The 25,526-nt window shown below is 39.2% G+C and overlaps 1 protein-coding gene and 1 non-coding gene across 2 annotated transcripts in view; one reads left to right on the plus strand and one right to left on the minus strand.

Annotated features, from left to right (window-relative positions):
* Positions 1–461: 461 nt before the first annotated feature.
* Positions 462–25,526, minus strand: part of SRD5A2 (steroid 5 alpha-reductase 2) — a 57,165-nt gene continuing 32,100 nt past the window's right edge. Inside the window, exons 2-5 of the mRNA XM_068564959.1 lie at positions 10,119–10,282; positions 5,824–5,925; positions 3,292–3,442; positions 462–528 (exon numbers count right to left, since the gene is read on the minus strand). Coding sequence (XP_068421060.1) covers positions 462–528; positions 3,292–3,442; positions 5,824–5,925; positions 10,119–10,282 — 484 coding nt within the window. The remainder of the gene's footprint in view (positions 529–3,291; positions 3,443–5,823; positions 5,926–10,118; positions 10,283–25,526) is intronic.
* On the plus strand, positions 15,077–15,183 carry LOC137778197 (U6 spliceosomal RNA). Its single transcript, XR_011076777.1, has one exon. It is a non-coding gene; the product is annotated as a U6 spliceosomal RNA (small nuclear RNA).

A 25,526-nucleotide genomic window follows, 5' to 3' on the forward strand; every position in this document is an offset into this window, starting at 1 on the left:
TGCTCTGGGTCCGTGCAGCTTCAGAATTTAAATCGCTGCAGATTTGTATACGTGTCAAATGTGCACCTTTAATAAATTCTATAAGCACTGCCCTCAACTCAAAACTTTCTCGACTACAGAGCTGTCTTACACTGATACAGAGCAGGTATAAAGCCACCTGCACTTGGGTCTTTCAAAGAAAAAAATACATAGGGAACTTTGCACTTTCTAGGAGGAATAGCTAAGAAGTAGATGTCTTTGCGTAAAACAAAGGGCCTTGTTGAAGCTTCAGTAGGAGATCAGGACAGGGAGGATGGGAGGAAACACTAAGGGGACCCATGCAGAACCCTCAGGCCAGCTGCCGGAACGCCAGAGGCCTACTATTACATATACACAATGGGACTTTAAAAAGTTACAGGTTCAGCAGCTTGATGGTTTTCAACAGGATTGTGGGAGCTTTGTTCCCTTTTTACTTGGTTTCTTTAAAAGATGACTGGAATGAGGGCTTTCCGAGACTTGGGGTAGTCCTCAAACATCTTGAGGTAGAATCTAAAAGACAAGAGAGGAATAATTATAAATACAACCAAGCAGTGGTCAACGACTGAGGTTTGATCTGTTTGGAATCCCTGTTACAAATCAGCCTGCAGTTGTTCAGGGTCTGACACTTCCAGATGGCCATCTATCTATCTTCTTCCTCCCTCCTGCTTCCTATCTCTTGTAGATGCTGAAGCTTCTCATGTTGAGAAATAAACGTAATAGCCAGAGGACAGCAGCGGTGGCCGCACAATAGGATGAGCGCACCTGATGCCACTGGATTATACATGTAAAATTGTTAAAATGGTAAATTTTATGTGATGTGTATTTTACCCAATGAAAAATACATCATAGCCAGAAAGAAGTACTCAGTGGATTCAACTGAGAAATACAGGGAACCAGAGACCCCAAAGAGCATGGGCAACGTTAACCCTAGAGAACTGGTCATGTTCCCAGGAAAAATAGCCCTTCATGAGGCCTGGGAATGCCAAGAAAATGTTACCTTGTATTATGGGTTGAATTGTGTTCCCCCCAAATATATGCTGACGTTCTAACCCCCAGTTCCTGAGAATGTGACCTTATTTTGGAAATAGGGTCGCTGCAAATATAATTTATTAAGATGAGGTCATACTGGAGCAGGGTGGGCCCTTAATCCAATATGACTGGTGTCCTCATGAGAAGGGGAAGAAGAGACACAGAAACAGACACATATGGGAGAAGGCCACGTGAAGACAGAGGCAGGGATTAGAGTGATGCAGCTATAAGCCATGAACACCAAAGATTGCCGGCCACTTCCAGAAGCTAGGAAGAGACAAGGAAGGATTCTTCCCTCGAGCCTTCAGAGAGAGCGTGGCCCTGCCCACACCTTGATTTCAGACTTCTGCCTTCAGAACAGTGAGAGAATAAATTTCTGTTCTTTAAGCCACTCGGTTTGTGGTCATCTGTTTCGGCAGCCCAGGGAGACTAATACATCTTGTAAAAAGGCTTTCCCTTTAAGTGACCAGGCTGTTCTCTTACCTAGTTGAAGCTGGCAGCTCTCAAGTTATAATTAAGATGGTACTCTCTGTTCAAGTACCATAGTTTGAACTGGGGGACAAATAGTATTAATATGTCACAGGAGGTGGCTGGTTTTCCGTGCTGTGATTTGAGGTCTGCTGAGCTGCCTCTCACAAACCCCAGTAAGCCCTGTAAAAAGATGCCCTCCGCCCTTCCCTCTGAAGCAGGCTGACATAATAGGACAGGGCCTCAGTTTGGATTTTGCTGTTGTACTAGCTAGAACCCTCTGGTGGGATTGCTATCCCTCCCGTGACCAAGCCCAGCACAGGCCACCCTTCTCAGGGCCCCTCCAACTGCTGGCTGATGCCCTGTCCTCTCCCCCGCCCCTCTGACTCTGGTGGGCAACAGGCCTACCTGAATGGGGGAGAACTATTACACTGACCCTCTTCCAGGCTGGGGACCCTCTGGCGCCCTTCCCCACCAAGCAAAGGAAGGGGTAAGAATACGTCATGAGGAGAGTTGCTGTTTCATTCATTTCTCACAGGTCTCTGCATAAATTCCACTCCAAGGAAAAGAACACATTCTTATTTAAACCTTCAAAACTTTGAAATTAATCATTAGCAGGACTAAAACACCTATGCAGGAGTATAAGGGGTTCCTTCAGGGTCCTGGTTCCAAGTCCGTTCTCTCTTTGGGCATCCATCCCCTCTGTCACCAGTAACCACAGGCTTTCTCTTTCCTCCAGCCCCATTTCAGCGAAGGGATCTGACATTTGCCTTTACAGCCTGATAGCAACTTAGTCTGTAACCCTTTCCCTTCCGGTGATACTTTTCCTTAACTCTTTTGTCCTCACCCCATCCCAGGTTCAGGGATTGGGAGGGAGGTAGGAGTTAGTAAAGCTTTAGGCTAGACCCACAGGGGAATGGGTCTAAACCCCTGCAATTCCCAGCATTCCCCAACAGATGGCACAGTCCTGAAACTGCACCACACAAGTACATAATTGTTGACCCTATCTTCCCAGGAAGCCAGCAATGACCTTGGTAATGATTTATGGAGGGTGGAGGTAGAGGAAGGAGGAGAGTACCAAGATAAGCCCTGGTATTACACAGATTCCAAGAAAATAATCCTAGAGTTTCCAGGGCTCTGTGATTACCTGAACAGTCAGCACCAAACCTAGAATTAAAAATAGTAGGCACACTAGGTACAGGGCTAGTACTTTTCCCCAGTGGTTATCCATCCTGGCTGTGCCTCAGAATTACCTGTGAAGCTTAGGAAAGTGCAACCTGGGCTCCCACCTATGGAACACACTTGGAGAGATGTGGCGGAAGTGAATTGAAGCACGGAAATGGAATCTACATCTTGTACCTCCTCTTACCTGTAGCCCACTGCCAAACAGCAGCCATTGCCAGATAAGCCTGATAGGAGGGCACAGAGCCTGGGTCAACTAACTCATGTGGACACTGAGTGCTTCTCTCTGGGAAGCCTTCTTCAACAAGGAGGCATGTGGCTTCCCAAGTCACTTTGGTGCTCCTGTCTACCTGGGTTTGTTTTTGCTCATAGGAAGAAAAAAAATTGTTACTGTTACTGTCATCCAGCTAAATTCCAACCTCAGTGAAAATCCAAAAAGTCAGAATTTATCCGTCTGGATAATTGTATCAACCTTACCTTTTAAAAAAATAAAATAAAATCTCTTCGGTGTCTGTATCTGACTCCGTGTGTTAATAAAAGCCTATTTGGAGAAGAAAGCTACGTGGACACTGCCACCTTGATTGAAAAGTTTACCTATGGTGGTGAAAAGCTCTCAGCCCAAGGAAACAAAGTGAGAAAAATGCAAATGCAAGTGCTGGGAGGGACCAAGTGGCCAGGGCATAGCCGATCCATTCAATGATCTCACCAAGGAAATTGGCTCCAGAAACGTATGTGAACAAGCCACCTGCGTGCAGAAGAATCAACAAGTCAATCATCAGTGCTAGATCATTGCCGCATTAAAACCCCTGTGCTTTGTTCCAAAATACATAAGGGAACCTAGGATGAATGTGGGGCTGGACTGCCTTCAGAGTAATGGGAGTTTGGTGGAATCCTCTTGGGGAGAAGGGAGAACAGCATCAGCATCCTGTAGCCCTCAGAACATCCTGGAATCGTGAGGAGTGGCCCCAACTGCTGGATGAGCTCCATCCAAATCTCCAACAGCTGCTGGACTACTGGTTCCGGACAGGACAAGGATGAGGTGCAGGAGGTTGGGGATTGTTTCGTTCTATTAAGTAACATTTCCAGCTACCACTCACCTTCTCACTCCTTCCCTGGACACCCACACAGCACGTCCACCGCACACAAATTAAAAGAACACAGCACGTGAAAATAATAAAAACCTGAACTGATGTGAGAATTAGTCAGATACTCCTTTGGCATTTGCCCTCCCACTTCTGCAAAGCAGTACACTCTGTTCAGGTTTAAAGTACAGAGTGGGAGCTGCAGGGGTTTTGCCCTACTGGAGGCTGGTGAAGTCTGTTTCTATTGATTTTAAAGATTTCCTATTCTATCCAACCTCTATTTCTGACCTCAAAACTGTATCTAGAAGTCAACACATTTATAATGTTAGGAAATATATCTACACTCAATATTTCTGCCCCACGCTAAACTGGGAAAGTTTCACCCCAAACAATTTTTTCTTTCCATACTTATACAAAGAAAATTTTGTTTTTAAGTCATTATCTAACATAACTTAATAGTTGGGGACTAACTTTGGCAATTTAACTTTTAAGAGCTTTCTCTGCTCTTCTCTATTTTTCTAGTTACTGAATGAAGACAAAAAATCAAAGCCCCTTAAAGTTATCTTCCTTAAGGATGATATTGCATCAGCAGTTCCTGACCTGTAATTCCCCAGGAGGAAACACTGGCCTACTGCAAAGGGTCTATAAGTAGTCTGTGAATATAGCAAATGGTGTATCTCAACATACAGTATTATTTTTGTTTGATGTAGGTACTGAAAGGATGTTAGCAACATTCAAATTCATTTAAGTGTTACCGAATTCAAAGTAGCTTTGTCATTATTTTTTTAATCAGTGGATATTAGTCTATGCCAACATCATGTCGTAATTCAGTAATTTTTAAATGTAAATAAAGAGTTGCATTTACATCAAAAAGGGTGAGAGCCATTGACCTACACAAATACCCACCTAAAAATGTTGAAGGATGACTTGGACGAATTCACTCCCACCTGCTTATACTTGTCAACCTCACACCTTGGTTACTTGGGAACAGTTAGGACTTCAAATATTCTGCACCTTAATCTCTGAAAATGCACTTGTACTTGTTAGACTTCCCATCCTAATTTTTGATTACGTAAATATGGTTCTCTACACCTTTTAGAACATACGAGTGGCAGGAAATAAACAAATACTACCCCCTGACTGCTCACTAGGTAAGTCTAGTGAGACTTATTGAAGAGGATAAATTTGTTGGTCATGCATGATTAGGCTTCATTTGCTAACCTAGGAAGGATGGACACTCCGTACATACGATTGTTAATTTTTTGTGTCAAGTTGACTGGCCATGGGGTGCCCAGATATTTGGTTGACCATTATTTCTGGGTGTGCCCGTGAGGGTGTTTCTGGATAAGATTAACATTTGAATCAACAGACTGAGTAAAGCAGATTGTCCTCCCCAGGGTTGATGGGCATCCAATCCACTGGAGGCCTGAATAGAACAAAAAACAGGGTAAGGGAGAATTCACTCTCTGTTTTTGAGCTGGGACATTGGTCTTCTCCTGCATTCAGACTGGAACTTACACAGAAGCTCTCCCAGTTCTCAGGCCTTGGGACTCAGACTGGAAATTACACTGCCTACTCTCTGCGGGCTCCACCATGTAGATGGAAGATCATGGGATTTCTCAGCCTCCATAGTCATGTGAGCCAATTCCTCATAATGAATCTCTTTATTTATCAATATCTATATCTATATTCTATTGGTTCTATTTCTCTGGAGAACCCCAGTACAGCACATAATAATCTTACCTACTGCAACTAAGAGGCAGCCTACTTTCACCCTACCCCAAACCCCTCCCTCCCCCCCACCTTCAGGGTATTGTGATCATGAACCATCCTGGGGGCTCTTCTCTTGAACTTCCAGGTTCAGATGAGGACTGCAAATGTGCTGTGGGGTAGGATGGGATGTGGAGGAGAAGTCAGGGACATATTGGGATATATTGTGTCATCTGTGCCCTCTCTGCCCCCTGTCCCTTTGTTACTCATAGTGTAATTCCTGAGACAGGCTCTCAAGGAGGAGTGGGAATCTGGAGTGCAGGGGAGACATTACCTTGTGGAATCCTATAGATGATTTCTCCAGGCTTCCTGAGCTGGCGCAATATATGGTCACTATGAATGTTGATTCCCATTCCCAAAATAAATAAGAAGACACCTTGGCAAAGAAGAGGGGGAGAAATTAAAAATGTATCCTGTTTTTCGTGTTTTTCTCACAATCTAAAGTTTTTGTTGTTGTTGTTGTTTTTCTAAAAATGAAGGGAAGGGCATTTGACTTCGAATTTTAAGAATGAAACTAAGGCAAAAAGGGGGGGAGGGGGCAACTAACCCTGGTCCTAAACTTGAATGAAGGGGCTGTGCTGTTTCATAAACCAAAGGGCTGAAAATGCACAGTGTCACGTGATAGAGGCAAGTGGGAAAGGAGAGAGGGAGGCCCTACCATCATGCAATACTTAAATAAGTAAATAAACAAATAAATGAATGAATAAATAGCAAGCTTTCAGCCCATTCACAGATAATCAAACCATGGTCAGTAAACTCAACAGCCAACTCTAATCCCTTCTCCTTTGCCACCCCCACTACAGAGGCTGAGAGACGGTCTTGTGACCTAGTTCTGCCAAGAGGATGTAAAGGGACGTCTTCTGGAGGTTTCCTTGGAAATCTTCTGCTTTTCTGATAAAGGGGGCCAAATGGGACCAGTGCCTCTATGGCTTCCCTCTTCCTTCGTTGCCAGATGCGATGCCTTGAGCTACAGGAAACGTCTTGCAGCCATGAAGTGGCTGTGATGAGGACTAGAAGTAAATATGCTCACAACAGTGGAGCAGAAAGTGCCTGGGACCTTAAGGACACCAGCAAGCAGCTGAAGGAATGCCGAAGCCACCTACCTTCGGACAATCTTGTTAGTAAGAAATATCCATTCTTAATTATTTAATGACTTATTGCTGAGAGCACTACTGATTGATATACCCACGCTCATGGAAGTAATTGGAGAGCTTGGCACCTAGCAAACTGGTTTCCACCACGGCCAGTTCACACACACACTCCCCTTCCCCATTCACAGGTACAGAAAGGGCCCTGGCCTGAGATGAGGAGAGCTGGGGTCAGGAATGCTATGTATTACGTCCCAATGGGCCCAGAATCACTCACTGTTCCACATAGACGCCCAACCCCAGCTCTCAGCCAAGTGTATTTGTGCTGATCAAAATACATCAGGCAGGGGACTTCCCTGGTGGTGCAGTGGTTAAGAATCTGCCTGCTAGTGCAGGGGACATGGGTTCGATCCCTGGTCTGGGAAGATCCAACATGCCACGGAGCAACTAAGCCTGCAAGCCACAACTACTGAGCCCGCTCACCACAACTACTGAAGCCTGTGTGCCGCAACTACTGAGCCCACATGCTGCAACTATTGAAGCCTGTGCACCTAGAGCCCGTGCTCTGCAACAAGAGAAGGCACCACAATGAGAAGCCCGTGCACCACAACAAAGAGTAGCCCCCGTTTGCCGCAACTAGAGAAAGCACACATGCAGCAACGAAGACCCAACGCAGCCAAAAATAAAAATATAATAAAATAAATCTAAAAAAACAAAATACATCAGGCAAAAAGCAAGAACAGTTGAATTAAAAACAGTCACATCTACTCTCACCTCATTTGCTATGATATGAAACAATGATTGATAATGTTGTCTTGTCAAAAGATTATTAGCCTGGAAGAAAGGAAACCTGGGAAGGGACACCGGTGGAGGGAGGACAAGGGGGTGGGAGAGGGAGGGGAGATAGCATGCACAGCAGTGGAAAAGCAGGCACCTTAGATTCGATGTCTGTGTGTCCTTGGACAAGTCACTTAACCTCTCTCAGCCTCAGTTTTCTTATCTGTAAAATGTAGATTCTAACAGTACCTATCTTACAAGGATGGTATGAGACTCATTCATGTGTTGATTCTTTCATTCATTTATTCAGATAACATGTGTTGAGGTCTTACTATGTACCAAGCACTGTCCTAAACACCAGGGATATAGTAGTGAGAAAAACAGTCAAGGTGTCTGTTCTCATAGAGCTTACATTTCAGTGGAGAAACACAGAAATGAATTAAAATAATGAAAAATTTTAAATCACATAATATCACTACAAAGCAGAAAATCAAAGTAGGATAAGGAGATAAGGAGTGAATTGGGGTGGGGAGGAAGTGTCTCTACTTTAGATGAGGTCAATAGGGAAAGCTTTTCTGAAGATCTGGCATCTGTCCTATGATTTGAATAATGAGAATACAAAGATCTGAGGAAGAGCATTCTGGTAGAGGGACTAATAGATGCAAAGGTCCTGAGGCTAGTATAGGTTTAGCATGTCTAAGAAACAGAAGGAAGGTGCTACATTTAATGCTTTAAGATAGATGGGGGAGGGGTGGCGGGGGGGTGGTAATGAGGAGATGAGAAGAGGATGGTAACTTTCAAAATGCCATCAAGCTCTACAGGATACGGTGAGGAGTGTGGATTTTTAACTGCAACAGGAAGCCGATGGCAGGTTTTAAGCAGGGGAGAATAGGATCTGATGTCAGTTTATTATCATTACAAAAGAAGTATATATGTTTTGTGGAAGATGAAATGCTAATTAGCAGAAATAAGGAAACCAAGACACTTTGTTCCTACCACCCAGGAACTACCACCATTAAACACTTTGGTGCATGTCCTTCCAGATCTTCATCTTATGTAACATCTAGGCATATTCCAATTTCCTCAAATGTCCCCAGAATACCACTTCTAGCTGGTTCATGTAAACCAAAGTCCAATATAGGACCACACCTGACATCTGGTCATTACATCCTTTAAGGCCATTTTCATCTAGCCCAGACCCCTGTCTTTTTTTTTTTTTAGGACACTGACTTCTTAAAAAGACCAGACAGTGGTCCCTCAGAAAGCCCCCCTTTCTAGATAAGACTGGCTTACTTCCTCATGGTGGCATCTAACTTATTTTATTCTTTGTATTTCCTGTAAACTGGCATAAATCATTTTCTTGTGTGGTTATGGGATCAGTTTAATAACTATACAGTTAGGTACATTTATTTATCTGTTCTCAGTGTTGAGCGACTTTCATTTGGATTTTTAATTAAGTTATGAAGTTTCATGATTCAAAGGACAAAACTATATTAAAAGAAAATTTCTGCCCACCATCCCATTCTCTTTACCCCAAACCCTACAGATACCCTTTTTAAAAACAGTTTCCTTTTTATCAATCCAATAGTTCCTCCTCCAATTTTTTACACAAAAAGCAGCATACTATACACACTGTGCACACTTTATTTTTATTTAACCACGTGTTCTAGAGATGTCTCCAAATGAGCACAGAGACATTCCTTGCTTTTGTTTTGCTTTGTTTGATTGTTTTTGTGGCTCCAGAATACTCCATTGGGTGCATGTACCAGCATTCGTACAACTAATCCTCTGGCCATTCGTGTGTTCAAATGTTCCCTCTGACTGCTGTGTGGAGAAGGAGCTGCTGAAGGTCAGGACTGGAAGTAGGAAGTTTAGCCTAAAGGTCACCATGGCAGTCCAGGCAAGAGGTCATCCTGGCTCAGACCAGGATGAAGTTAGTGCGGTCATGGAGAGCTGAGCTCAGTCGGCACATGTTTTAGAACTAGAGGCAGCTGTACTAAGCTGATGGAGAGAACACGATATGTGATGTCAAGAGAGGGATTAAGGATAATCTCTGCCTTTTTCCTTTGAGCCAAAATAATGTACAAACAGTTGAACCTTTACTTTAGTAAAGAACTTTAGCTCCTCTTGCAGATAATGAAAAAAATTCAATGATCAGTGTTTTCTACTGCTTTGGATAGGTGGTCAGGAAAAGTCTCTCTGAGGAGGTGTGAATTAATAGAGACCTAAATAAAGAGAGGGAGCAAGCTCCCCAAGTATACAGGGACTGAGCATTCTACACAGAGGGTGTAGTCTATACAACAGCTCTGGAGCAGGACAAACTTGAGTATTCCAGGTCCAGCAGGAAAGCCACTGAGGCTACAGCACAGTGAGATGGATGGAGATAGGAAATGAAGTCAGGAGATGGGGCAGGACCAAGAACATTTGGGTTTCATAGGCAGTGGTAAGAAATTTGTATTTTATCCTGAGAGTAACAGAAATGCATTGGAGGGTTATGAGATGGGTAATGACACGATGTTTTTCAAAGATCTCTCAGGCTGCTATACAGAGAAAAGACCAGGGTGGAGGTGGTCGTGGGGTGGGTATGGAAGGAATGGAATACTTGGAAGGTTATTGCAATAGGATAGGGAGAGGTAATGGTGATTTAGCCTGTGGGAAGGGGTGTTAACTGGGGTATGGGTGAGAAGCAGTCAGATTCACTTACCCAAGCTAAACCGTATGTCTGTGTACCACTCAGCAGGGTATTCAGCACAGTAAACCAGATAGTAGCCTTGGAGGAGTCCATTTCCCATGCAGAAGACAAAGCCTCTGAAAAGGAATACAACTGGAAACGGCCTCCCTCTAGTGAGCAGTGAGTAAACAAATGTCCTAGGGTATATGGGGGAGAAAGGTCAGGATCCATTGTTAAAAAAAAAAAAATCAACCAATGAGATGAAGCAACAGGCAATCACATCAAACCCATTTTTAAAAACCATTTCCCTTAAATGTATGCAATGAAAGAACATTATTATCTGGTTCTAGAGCAATCATTTAGGCTATTATTTCTCTTGTTTCATTAAAATACATAGTAGCCACCATGCATTTCAAGCCACAACAGCCTTGAAAGGTAAATTTCATCCTTATAAATTAAGTGAATAAATTCAATCCTATAAACACAGGACTGGAGGTCAGTTTTATATGGATCTAGAAGCGAAATCCAGATTATACTGGAAGAAAGATAAAGCCAGGCTTATCCCACGTAGCAGTGGAATGGAATCGTGATAGGAGTCATTCACATATATGTGGCTTTCCATATGTCTCTCTAATATGATTTAATTACTGATATTGTAGCATTCCGTAGAAAGTGGGCTGCAGAACCCCTTGAGAAAAGTGAGAGATTCCTTTAAATGCTAGGAACTATGAATCTAGAGGAATCTAGGAAGACGTTAAAAAATATAAATAATGTCAAAATTAAAATTTGCCCAAGATATAATGCTAAATACTAGACAGCAAACTATGTCCTGTTTTTGATTTTTCTTCTTTTATGGTGCAATATAACCATCATACAGGAAAGTTCATAAACCTATGTGAACAGTTTAATGAATTACTATCAAATAAACACCCATAAAGTCACTAACCCAAGTCAAGAAACGGAATATTGCCATCACCCAGAAGCCTCCTATGGGTCCCTCCTGTTCACAGTATCACCATTACCCCAGAGGTAACCACCATCCTGATTCCTGTAATAATCACTTCCTTTTGCTTCTTTACAATTTTACCTCATTTGTATGCATCCCTAAAAATATAGTTTATTTTGCTCATATTTAATTCCATATGAAAGGAAACTCATCATTATGTTTCTAAGACTCAAGCATGTTGTTGTGGATGGCTATAGTTCATTTATTTTCATTGTTGTATATTATTGTCATTCATGTATGAATATACCACATGTGCTTATCTATTTTACTTTGATGAATATTTGAGTTCCTTCCATAGTGTTTTACTTACTCAAAGATAATTTTCCCAACCCACACACATATGGTCGCCTTATATTTGATAAAGGAGGCAAGAATATACAATGGAGAAAAGACAGCCTCTTCAATAAGGGGTGCTGGGAAAACTGGACAGCTACATGTAAAAGAATGAAATTAGAACACTCTCTAACACCATGCACAAAAATAAACTCAAAATGGATTAAAGACCTCAATGTAAGGCCAGACACTATCAAATTCTTAGAGGAAAACATAGGCAGAACACTCTATGACATAAATCATAGCAAGATCCTTTTTGACCCAGCTCCTAGAGACATGGAAATAAAAACAAAAATAAACAAATGAGACCTAATGAAACTTAAAAGCTTTTGCACAGTAAAGGAAACCATAAACAAGACAAAAAGACAACCCTCAGAATGGGAGAAAATATTTGCAAATGAAGCAACGCACAAAGGATTAATCTCCAAAATTTACAAGCAGCTCATGCAGCTCAATATCAAAAAAACAAACAACCCAATCCAAAAATGGGCAGAAGACCTAAACAGACATTTCTCCAAAGAAGATATACAGATTGCCAACAAACACATGAAAGAATGCTCAACATCACTAATCATTAGAGGAATGCAAATCAAAACTACAATGAGGTATCGCCTCACACCAGTTAGAATGGGCATCATCAGAAAATCTATAAACAACAAATGCTGGAGAGGGTGTGGAGAAAAGGGAACCCTCTTGCACTGTTGATGGGAATGTAAATTGATACAGCCACTATGGAGAACAGTATGGAGGTTCCTTAAAAAACTAAAATTAGAACTACCATATGACCCAGCAATCCCACTACTCGGCATATACCCTGAGAAAACCATAATTCAAAAAGAGTCATGTACCACAATGTTCATTGCGGCACTATTTACAATAGCCAGGACATGCAAGCAACCTAAGTGTCCACTGACAGATGAGTGGATAAAGAAGATGTGGCACATATATACAATGGCATATTACTCAGCCATAAAAAGAAACGAAATTGAGTTATTTGTAGTGAGGTGGATGTACATAGAGTCTGTCATACAGAGTGAAGTAAGTCAGAAAGAGAAAAACAAATACCATATGCTAACACATATATACGGAATCTAAAAAAAAAATATATGGTTTTGATGAACCTAGGGGCAGGACAGGAATAAAGATGCAGACGTAGAGAATGGGCTTGAGGACATGGGGAAGGGGAAGGGGAAGGGTAAGCTGGGACAAAGTGAGAGAGTGGCATGGACATATACACACTACCAAATGTAAAATAGATAGCTAGTGGGAAGCAGCCGCATAGCACAGGGAGATCAGCTCGGTGCTTTGTGACCACCTAGAGGGGTGGGATAGGGAGGCTGGGAGGCAGACACAAGAGGGAGGAGATATGGGGATATATGTATATGCATAGCTGACTCACTTTGATATAAAGCAGAAGCTAACATACCATTGTAAAGCAATTATACTCCAGTAAAGATGTTAAAATAGAAAAGATTATTTCCCCATTATTTTAATGATTTTTCATTTTATGTTTAAACCTTTGATACATTTGGAATTTATTTTGTTGCAAGAAATTAGATAAGAATCCAACATAATTTTTTCCTAATGTTAGTAAATTCACTAAATATCTCTTCCTCACTGACACCTCAATGACACCATTGACATTATACACTAAATTATCATACATATTGGTTTCTCTTCTAGACTCTTGTTTCTGTTCCATTGATCTATTTATTGTCAGTACTATGTTATTTTAATAATTGTACTTTTAAAATATGTCTTAATACTAGGTGGGGCTGTTCTTATATCATTACTTTTTTTAAGGATTTTCAAGTTACGCTTCACTGTTTATTTTTCATGTGAACTTTAAAACTAACTTGTGAAACACCCACTCCCAAATCTCACAAATGTTAGAAATACCATTGACCTTTGAACAATGGGGGTTTGAACTGCCCAGGTCAACTTATCCACGAATTTTTTTCAATAGTAAATACTACAGTACTACACTATACAGGGTTGGTTGAATGCAGGGATGCAGAACCTCAGATAAGGAGGAATGGCGTTTACTGAGGAACCACAGATATGGAGAACTGACTATGAGGTACACATGGATTTTTCAATTGCTTGGAGGGTCAGTTTCCCTAACACCCATACTGTTCAAGGGTCAACTATACTCTTAAATTTAAAAATTAATTAAAAGAGTGAAACTGCAGAAGGAGAACCTCCAAGAGCACTCCTCCATAAAAGTAAAACAAAAAAACTGACAAAAAAATGTCAGACCTCTGGGAACCAACCAAGGCTTGCAGCAACCCAGGGAGCATTTAGGCAAGAAAAAGGCTAAATCTCAGGAAGGATGGCAAGCTTTGTGGCATTTTCAACTAACCTTAATCCCATCTCCCACTTTCCAGTTCTGCACAGCGTTGAAAAGTAACAGCTTCCATTCCCAGGATTGGAGGGAGCAAAACAGGGCTTGAGCTCTTTCAAAGCCCCATTTCCAAAGAGAAGTCATTATTTTACCTGTCTGGTAGTTCCCTGAAAGACTCCACTCAAAAGGCTTGTCTTTAGTCCACCTCACTCAAACCTACCTAGTGCTAAAACTTTCTGGGGATGGGGGGATGTTTTTGAATGTTTTAGCAGCACAGTGGCCTGAGGTAATGGATAACAGGTGGGGCAAATATTAGACTAATCAAAAAGCTTAAAAGGAAAGACTGAGGAATGAGATGCCCATAGGGGCTTTGAAAATCTCATACATATTTCTGGGAATCTAGACAGTCATGCACATGCATAGGGCCATGCACACACTCAAAAGAAGACCTGAAAATGTCCTAAGCTCTCACCTCTGATTGACCTTGAGGTCTGTGCAAGTAGCAAGTGAGGCCAAAGCAGAGTTGTAATCTATATGAGTGGTTGTTGAAGGACTTCTCTAAGATGCACACAGAGGCCCTCAGCAAAGACTGGGAGACTTATTGGTCGCAGGTGTTTAAGGAAATCTCTGTCTGATCATTAACTGGTCATTAAGAAAACCACGTAGTGACTTCAGTGGCCACACCAACCAAGAAAAAGGCTTCATAGAATGAGTTCAGAAAAGCTACTAGGCAAATAGAAACAACAAACCCTGGGAGGAAGAGAGAATCTGATTTCCAGAGTTGCTACACAGTATTATTTGAAATGCTTAGTTTTCAACAATAAAGTATGGAACATGCAAAGAAACAAGAAACTATGACCCATACATAGGGAAAAATGCAACCAATTGACACTGTCTCTGAGAAACGCAGACATTGGACTTACTGGGCAAAAACTTTAAATTGACTATTTTAAATAAGTTCAAAGGGCTAAGGAAACCATGTCTAAAGAACTAAATGAATTTATAAGAATGAGAGACTATCAAATAGAGAAGATCAATAGAGATCAAAATTATAAAAAGGAACTAAATAAAAATGTGGAGTTGAAAAGTATAACAACTGAAATGAAAATTTCACCAGAGGGACTTAGCAGTAGACTTGAGCAGGCAGAAGAAACAATCAATGAAATTGAAGATAGGTTAATTGAATTATTCTAGTCTGAGGAATAGAGAGAAAAAAGAATAGAGAAAAATAAACAGAGGTTCAGAAGTCTTTAGGACACAGAGATAATGACAAAGAGACAGAAAGAATATGTGCAGAAATAATGTCCAGTGCTTGCTTCGGCAGCACATATACTAAAATTGGAATGATACAGAGAAGATTAGCATGGCCCCTGCACAAGGATGACATGCAAATTCGTGAAGCATTCCATATTTTTTAATAGGCAGTCTATCTGAAAAAGAATTCAGAATAATGATAATAAAGATGATCCAAAATCTTGGAAAAAGAATAGACAAAATGCAAGAAACAATTAACAAGGACCTAGAAGAACTAAAGAGGAACCAAGCAACGATGAACAACACAATAAATGAAATTAAAAATACTCTAGAAGGGATCAATAGCAGAATAACTGAGGCAGAAGAACGGATAAGTGACCTGGAAGATAAAATAGTGGAAATAACTACTGCAGAGCAGAATAAAGAAAAAAGAATGAAAAGAACTGAGGACAGTCTCAGAGGCATCTGGGACAACAATACACGCACCAACATTCGAATTATAGGGGTCCCAGAAGAAGAAGAGAAAAAGAAAGGGACTGAGAAAATATTTGAAGACATTATAGTTGAAAACTTCCCTAATATGGGAAAGGAAATAGTTAATCAAGTCCTGGAAGCACAGAGAGTCCCATACAGGATAAACCCAAGGAGAAACACACCAAGACACATATTAATCAAACTATCAAAAATTAAATATAAAGAAAACATATTAAAAGCAGCAAGGGATAAACAACAAATAACACACAAGGGAATCCCCATAAGGTTAACAGCTGATCTTTCAGCAGAAACTCTGCAAGCCAGAAGGGAGTGGCAGGACATATTTAAAGTGATGAAGGAGAAAAACCTACAACCAAGATTACTCTACCCAGCAAGGATCTCATTCAGATTTGATGGAGAAATTAAAACCTTTACAGACAAGCAAAAGCTGAGAGACTTCAGCACCACCAAACCAGCTTTACAACAAATGCTAAAGGAACTTCTCTAGGTAAGAAACATAAGAGAAGGAAAACACCTACAATAAAAAACCCAAAACATTTAAGAAAATGGGAATAGGAACATACATATCAATAATTACCTTAAATGTAAATGGATTAAATGCTCCCACCAAAAGACACAGACTGGCTGAATGGATACAAAAACAAGACCCATATATATGCTGTCTACAAGAGACCCACTTCAGACCTAAGGACACATACAGACTGAAAGTGACGGGATGGAAAAAGATATTCCATGCAAATGGAAATCAAAAGAAAGCTGGAGTAGCAATTCTCATATCAGACAAAATAGACTTTAAAATAAAGACTATTACAAGAGACAAAGAAGGACACTACATAATGATCAAGGGATCGATCCAAGAAGAAGATATAACGATTGTAAATATTTATGCACCCAACATAGGAGCACCTCAATACACAAGGCAAATACTAACAGCCATAAAAGGGGAAATAGACAGTAACACAGTCATAGTAGGGGACTTTTAACACCCCACTTTCACCAATGGACAGATCATCCAAAATGAAAATAAATAAGGAAACACAAGCTTTAAATGATACATTAAACAAGATGGACTTCATTGATATTTATAGGGCATTCCACCCAAAAACAACACAATACACATTTTTCTCAAGTGCTCATGGAAGACTCTCCAGGATAGATAATATCTTGGGTCACAAATCAAGCCTTGGTAAATTTAAGAAAATTGAAATCGTATCAAGTATCTTTTCCGACCACAACGCTATGAGCCTACATATCAATTACGGGAAAAAAATCTGTAAAAAATACAAACACATGGAGGCTAAACAATACACTACTTAATAACCAAGAGATCACTGAAGAAATCAAAGAGGAAATCAAAAAATACCTAGAAACAAATGACAATGAAAACACGGTGACACAAAACCTATGGGATGCAGCAAAAGCAGTTCTAAGAGGGAAGTTTATAGCAATAAAATCCTACCTTAAGAAACAAGAAACATCTCAAATAAACAACCTAACCTTACACCTAAAGCAATTACAGAAAGAAAAACAAAAAAAAAACCCCAAAGTTAGCAAACAGAAAGAAATCATAAACATCAGATCAGAAATAAATGAAAAAGAAATGAAGGAAACGATGGCAAAGATCAACAAAACTAAAAGCTGGTTCTTTGAGATGATAAACAAAATTGATAAACCGTTAGCCAGGCTCATCAAGAAAAAAAGGGAGAAGACTGAAATCAATAGAATTAGAAATGAAAAAGGAGAAGTAACAACTGGCACTGCAGAAATACAAAGGATCATGAGAGATTACTACAAGCAACTATATGCCAATAAAATGGAAAACCTGGAAGAAATGCACAAATTCTTAGAAATGCACAACCTTCCAAGACTGAAGCAGGAAGAAATAGAAAATATGAACAGACCAATCACAAGCACTGAAATTGAAACTGTGATTAAAAATCTTCCAACAAACAAAAGTCCAGGACCAGATGGCTTCACAGGTGAATTCTATCAAACATTTAGAGACGAGCTAACACCCATCCTTCTCAAACTCTTCCAAAAAATTGCAGAGGAAGGAACACTCCCAAACTCATTCTACGAGGCCACCATCACCCTGATACCAAAACCAGACAAAGATGTCACAAAGAAGGAAAACTACAGGCCAATATCACTGATGAACATAGATGCAAAAATCCTCAACAAAATACTAGCAAACAGAATCCAACAGCATATTAAAAGGATCATACACCATGATCAAGTGGGGTTTATCCCAGGAATGCAAGGATTCTTCAATATGTGCAAATCAATCAATGTGATACACCATATTAACAAACTGAAGGAGAAAAACCATATGATCATCTCAATAGATGCAGAGACAGCATTCGACAAAATTCAACACCCATTTATGATAAAAACCCTCCAGAAAGTTAGCATAGAGGGAACTTTCCTCAACATAATAGAGGCCATATATGACAAACCCACAGCCAACATCGTCCTCAATGGTGAAAAACTGAAACCATTTCCACTAAGATCAGGAACAAGACAAGGTTGCCCACTCTCACAACTATTATTCAACATAGTTTTGGAAGTTTTAGCCACAGGAATCAGAGAAGAAAAAAATAAAAGGAATCCAAATTGGAAAAGAAGAAGTAAAGCTGTCACTGTTTGCAGATGACATGATACTATACATAGAGAATCCTAAAGATGCTAGCAGAAAACTACTAGAGCTAATCAATGAATTTGGTGACGTAGCAGGATACAAAATTAATGCACAGAAATTTCTCGCATTCCTATACAGTAATGATGAAAAATCTGAAAGTGAAATTAAGAAAACACTCCCACTTACCATTGCAAAAAAAAAGAATAAAATATCTAGGAATAAACCTACCTAAGGAGACAAAAGACCTGTATGCAGAAAACTATAAGACACTGTTGAAAGAAATTAAAGATGATACCAACAGATGGAGAGATAGACCATGTTCTTGGACTGGAAGAATCAACATTGTGAGAATGACTATACTACCCAAAGCAATCTACAGATTCAAGGTACTCCCTATCAAACTACCACTGGCATTTTTCACAGAACTAGAACAAAAAATTTCACAATTCGTATGGAAACACAAAAGACCCCGAATAGTCAAAGCAATCTTGAGAAAGAAAAACGGAGCTGGAGGAATCAGGCTCCCTGACTTCAGACTATACTACAAAGCTACAGTAATCAAGACAGTATGGTACTGGCACAAAAACAGAAATAGAGATCAATGGAACAGGATAGAAAGCCCAGAGATAAACCCACGAACATATGGTCACCTTATCTTTGATAAAGGAGGCAAGAATATACAATGGAGAAAAGACAGCCTCTTCAATAAGTGGTGCTGGGGAAAGTGGACAGCTACATGTAAAAGAATGCAATTAGCACACTCCCTAACACCATACACAAAAATAAACTCAAAATGCATTAAAGACCTAAATGTAAGGCCAGACACTATCAAACTCTTAGAGGAAAACATAGGCAGAACACTCTATGACATAAATCACAGCAAGATCCTTTTTGACCCAGCTCCTAGAGACATGGAAATAAAAACAAAAATAAACAAATGGGACCTAATGAAACTTAAAAGCTTTTGCACAGCAAAGGAAACCATAAACAAGACAAAAAGACAACCCTCAGAATGGGAGAAGATATTTGCAAATGAAGCAACTGACAAAGGATTAATCTCCAAAATTTACAAGCAGCTCATGCAGCTCAATATCAAAAAAACAAACAACCCAATCCAAAAATGGGCAGAAGACCTAAGTAGACATTTCTCCAGAGAAGATATACAGATTGCCAACAAACACATGAAAGAATGCTCAACATCATTAATCATTAGAGAAACGCAAATCAAAAGTACTATGAGATATTATCTCACCCCAGTTAGAATGGCCATCATCAAAAAATCTACAAACAATAAATGCTGGAGAAGGTGTGGAGAAAAGGGAACCCTCTTGCACTGTTGGTGGGTGGTGCACTGTTGCACTGTAAATTGATACAGCCAGTACAGAGAACAGTATGGAGGTTCCTTAAAGAGCGAAAAATAGAACTACCATATGACCCAGCAATCCCACTACTGGGCATATACCCTGAGAAAACCATAATTCAAAAAGAGTCATATACCAAAATGTTCATTGCAGCTCTATTTACAATAGCCAGGACATGGAAGCAACCTAAGTGTCCATCAGGAGATGAATGGATAAAGAAGTTGTGGCACATATATACAATGGAATATTACTCAGCCATAAAAAGAAACGAAATTGAGTTCTTTGTAGTGAGGTGGATGGACCTAGAGTCTGTCATACAGAGTGAAGTTAAGTCAGAAAGAGAAAAATAAATACCATATGCTAACACACATATATGGAATATTAAAAAAAAAACGGTCATGGAGAACCTAGGGGCAAGATGGGAATAAAGACACAGACGTACTAGAGAATGGACTTGAGGATATGGGGAGGGGGAAGGGTAAGCTGGGACAAAGTGAGAGAGTGGCATGGACATATATATACTACCAAACGTAAAATAGATACCTAGTGGGAAGCAGCCACATAGCACAGGGAGATCAGCTCAGTGTTTTGTGACCACCTAGAGGGGTGGCATAGGGAGGGTGGGAGGGGGGGAGACACATGAGGGAAGAGATACGGGGACATATGTATATGCATAACTGCTTCACTTTGTTATAAAGCAGAATCTAACACACCATTGTAAAGCAATTATACTTCAATAAAGATGTTTTAAAAAAAAAGCTAAGGAAGAATATAAACAGCTCATGCAGCTCAGTATTACAAAAACAAACAACCCAATTCAAAAATGGTCAGAAGACCTAAATAGACATTTCTCCAAAGAAGACATACAGATGGCCAAGAGGCATATGAAAAGCTTCTCAATGTCACTAATTATTAGAGAAATGCAAATCAAAACGACTATGAGGTATCACCTCACACCAGTTAGAATGGGCATCATCAGAAAATCTACAAACAACAAATGCTAGAGAGGGTGTGGAGAAAAGGGAACCCTCTTGCACTGTTGGTGGGAATGTAAATTGATACAGCCACTATGAAGAACAGTACGGAGGTTCCTTAAAAAACTAAAAATAGAACTAACATACGATCCAGCAATCCCACTACTCAGCATATACCCAGAGAAAACCATAATTCAAAAAGACACATGCACCCCAATGTTCATTGCAGCACTCTTTACAATAGCCAGGTCATGGAAACAACCTAAATGCCCATCGACCGACAAATAGATAAAGAAGATGTGGTAAATATATACAATGGAATATTACTCAGCCATAAAAAGGCACGAAATTGGGTCATTTGTAGAGACGTGGATGGATCTGAGACTGTCATACAGAGTGAAGTAAGTCAGAAAGAGAAAAACAAATACCATATGCTAACTCATATATGTGGAATTCAGAAAAGTGGAACAGTTGAACACTTTTGCAAGGCAGAAATAAAGACACAGATGTAGAGAACAAATGTATGGACACTAATGGGGAAAGTGGGTGTGTGTGGGGGTGTGTGTGGGATGAATTGGAAGTTTGGGATTGACATATATATACTAATATGGATAAAATAGATAACTAATAAGAATCTGCTGTGTAAAAAAAATAAATAAAATCAAATTCAAAAAAAAAGCTAAGGAGAAAAAAATAGATTAATTGCACTTCATCAAAATTAAGAACTTTTGTACAGCAAAGAACATTATTAAGAAAGTAAATTGACAATCTACAGAATGGGAGAAAATGTTTCCAAAGCAATATCTGATTATGGTTTTATATCCAGATATATAAAGAACTACAACACAGCAACAAAGAGAAACAACTCAATTAAAAGGGCAACGGATTTGAATAGACATTACTCCGAAAAAGATAAACAAATGTTCAATAAGCACATGAAAGGATGCTCAACATCTTTAGAGATTAGGAAAATGTCAACCAAAACCATAATGATATACCACTTTAAGGCAACTAGGAGGGCTATAATTTAAACAAAAAAGAAAAGAACAAGTGTTGGTGAGGAGAAATTAGAACTATTATACATTGTTGGAGGGAATGTAAAATGGTGTCGCCACTTCAAAAAAAAACAGCCTGACAGTTCCTCAGAAAGTTAAACAGAGTTACCATATGACCCAGAAATTCCACTCCTAGGTATCTACCCTAGATAAATGAAAATGTATGTTAATACAAAACTTGTACACAAATGTTCATAGCAGCATTATTCATAGTAGCCAAAAAATAGAAACAATGTCCATCAACTGATGAATAAACAAAAATGTTATAAATCCATACTGATGGCATATTATTAAACTATAAACCACATGGATGAACCTTGAAAACAGTATCTTAGGTGAAAGAAGCTAGCACAAAAGCAACATATTTTATGATTCCATTTATATGAAATATCCAGAATAGGCAAGTCCTTAGAGACAGAAAGTAGATTGAAGGTTGGCAGGGGATGGGGAATTAAGGAATGGGGAGTGACTGTTACCAGGTACAGGACTTCTTTTTGGGGTGTTGAAAATATTCCGGATTAGATAGTGGTAATGATTGCACAATTTTTTGGATATACTAAAAACCAGTGAATTGTACATTTAACATGGTTCATTTTATGATATGTGAGTTACATCTCCATTTTTTCGGTTAAGTAAGAGAAAATCCTGGCAGTGGAGCACAGAGGTTAAATTGTAGGGCCTCTTCCACTTACCAGATGGATGACCCTGTCACTTAACTTCACTACGTCTGTTTCTTCCTCTACTCATTTCATAGCGTTGTAAGGATTAAGTGACTTAATATACTCAAAGTGCTTAGAACAGGACAAATAATAAAAGCTGAGTAAATATGTTATTTTTGTAAACATTATCTTTATTAGGTTGTTGTTGACATTACTCTTCTATTCAGGTACAGGATGTTCCTTTCCACATATTTGGGTCTTTTTTTGTGCATCCCTCCGTAGGTTTTAAAGTTTTTTCATATATATTTTGCACATTTTTAATGTTTAAACCCAAGGGTTTTTACAAAGGGTTTTAAAAAGTTTTTTTTCTTTTTTAAATTGTGTTACTGTAAATAGGATTTTCCATTTACATCTGTAACTGTTTTACATATACAAGAAGGCCTTTGATTTTTTAACATTTTGTTAATTTTGTTCCCAGCCACATCCTGAACTCCCTTATTATTTATAATAATTTTTCAGTATATTTTCCAGGTCTATCAGCATCTGCAAATAATGTTACACTCCTCTCTTTAAAAAGAATCTGGAAGCATTTGTTCTTTGACCATGCTCTGGAATGACATAAATAGCACCAGAATTACCCATATTTAAATATTTGGTAGAAGCCCTTTGTGAAATCTACCTTGGACTGTATTATTGGGAGGAGGAGTTGTTAATATTATTGATCATATTTCTATTTCTCTCATGGTAATCGGTTTGTTTAGATTATCTACGCCTTCTGGGGCATCCTAATAAATTCTGGAAAATTTATATTTTCATAGAAAATCATGCATATTATTCAAGCTTTTGAATGCATCTGTAAAAAACTAAGATAGTATTTTATGACACTTTTAAACTTCAGTATATTTGCTTATTACTCCATCACCACAAGGATTCTATATGCTGTCTTTTCATAGCCACAGATGTATGCCTACCCTCTTCCGACCCCTGGTAACCACTAATCTGTTCTCCCTTTCCATAGTTTTATCATTTCAAGAATATTACGTAAATGGACTCATAAATATGTAACCTTTGAAATCAGCTTTCTTCACTCAGCATATCTCCCTCGAGATTCATCCAAGCCCTAAGACATATTTGTTAGTGAAAAAAGAAAGCTGTAAAATAGTATCTAAAATTTGCCACCTTTTCATAATCAAGAAAGGGAAATAAGTATATACATATTTGCTTATTTTTATAAAAGCTTTATTGAGATAAAATTAACATACCTAAAATTCACCCTTTTAAAGTGCACAATTCAGTGTTTTTTAGTATATTCACAAAGGTGTGCAGCCATCACCACTATCTAATTCCAGAACATCTTCATTACCACAAAAAGAGACTCCATACCTAGTGGCAGTCAATCCCAATTTCTCCCACTCCCTAGCCCCTGGAAACCAGCGATCTATTGCTAATATCTGTCTGAAAGGATTTGCCTGTTCTGAATATTTCATATAAATGGAATCATATAATATGTGGTCTTTTGTGACTGACTTCTTTCATTTAGCATAATGTTTTCAAGGGTCATCCATGTTGTATCACTACTTAATTTCATTTTTATAGCCAAATAATAGTTAATTGTATGGATATATGACATTTTGTTTACCCATTTGTCAGCTCTTAGAAATTTGGGTTGTTTCCACTTTTTTTTTTAACATCTTTATTGGAGTATAATTGCTTTACAATGTTGTGTTACTTTCTGCTGTATAACAAAGTGAATCAGCTATATGTATACATCATATATCCCCATATCCCCGCCCTCTTGCATCTCCCGCCTACCCTCCCTATCCCACCCCTCTAGGTGGTCACAAAGCACCGAGCTGTTCTCCCTGTGCTGTGCAGCTGCTTCCCACTAGCTATCTATTTTACATTTGGTAGTGTATATATCTCTATGCTACTCTCTCACTTTGTCCCAGCTTACCCTTCCCCCTCCCCATGTCCTCAAGTGCATTCTCTACATCTGTGTCTTTATTCCTATCCTGCCCCTAGGTTCAGCAGAACTTTTTCTTTTTTTTTTAGATTCCATATATATATGTGTTAGCATACGGTATTTGTTTTCTCTTTCTGATTTACTTCACTCTGTATGACAGACTCTAGGTCCATCCACCTCACTACAAATAACTCAATTTCGTTTCTTTTTATGGTTGAGTAATATTCCATTGTATATATGTGTCACATCTTCTTTATCCATTCACCTGTCAATGGACACTTAGGTTGATTCCATGTCCTGGCTATTGTAAATAGTGCTGCAATGAACATTGTGGTACATGTCTCTTTTTGAATTATGGTTTTCTCAGGGTATATGCCCAGTAGTGGAATTGCTGGGTCATATGGTAATTCTATTTTTAGTTTTTTAAAGAACCTCCATACTGTTCTCCATAGTGGCTGTATCAATTTACATTCCCACCAACAGTGCAAGAGGGTTCCCTTTTCTCCACGCCCTCTCTGGCACTTATTCTTTGTAGATTTTTTGATGATGGCCATTCTGACTGGTGTGAGGTGATACCTCATTGTAGTTTTGATTTGCATTTCTCTAATGATTACTGATGTTGAGCATCCTTTCATGTGTTTCTTGGCAATCTGTATATCTTCTTTGGAGAAATGACTTTTTAGGTCTTCTGCCCATTTTCGGATTGGGTTGTTTGTTTTTTTGATATTGAGCTGCATGAGCTGCTTGTATATTTTGGAGATTAATCCTCTGTCAGTTGCTCCGTTTGGAAATATTTTCTCCCATTCTGAGGGTTGTCTTTTCATCTTGTTTATGGTTTTCTTTCATGTGTTTGTTGGCAATCTGTATATCTTCTTTGGAGAAATGTCTATTTAGGTCTTCTGCCCATTTTTGGATTGGGTTGATTGCTTTTTTATTATTGAGCTGCTTGTAAATTTTGGAGATTAATCCTCTGTCAGCTGCTTCATTTGCAAATATCTTCTCCCATTCTGAGGGTTGTCTTTTCGTCTTGTTTATGGTTTCCTTTGCTGTGCAAAAGCTTTTAAGTTTCATTAGGTCCCATTTGTTTATTTTTGTTTTTATTTCCATTTCTCTAGGAGCTGGGTCAAAAAGGATCTTGCTGTGATTTATGTCATAGAGTGTTCTGCCTTTGTTTACCTCTAAGGGTCTTATAGTGTCTGGCCTTACATTAAGGTCTTTAATCCATTTTGAGTTTATTTTTGTCTATGGTGTTAGGAAGTGTTCTAATTTCATTCTTTTACATGTAGCTGTCCACTTTTCCCAGCACCACTTATTGAAGAGGCTGTCTTTTCTCCATTGTATATTCTTGCCTCCTTTATC

The sequence above is a fragment of the Eschrichtius robustus genome, chromosome 15 (genome assembly GCF_028021215.1).
Source record: "Eschrichtius robustus isolate mEscRob2 chromosome 15, mEscRob2.pri, whole genome shotgun sequence".
In the NCBI taxonomy this organism is placed as follows: domain Eukaryota; kingdom Metazoa; phylum Chordata; class Mammalia; order Artiodactyla; family Eschrichtiidae; genus Eschrichtius; species Eschrichtius robustus.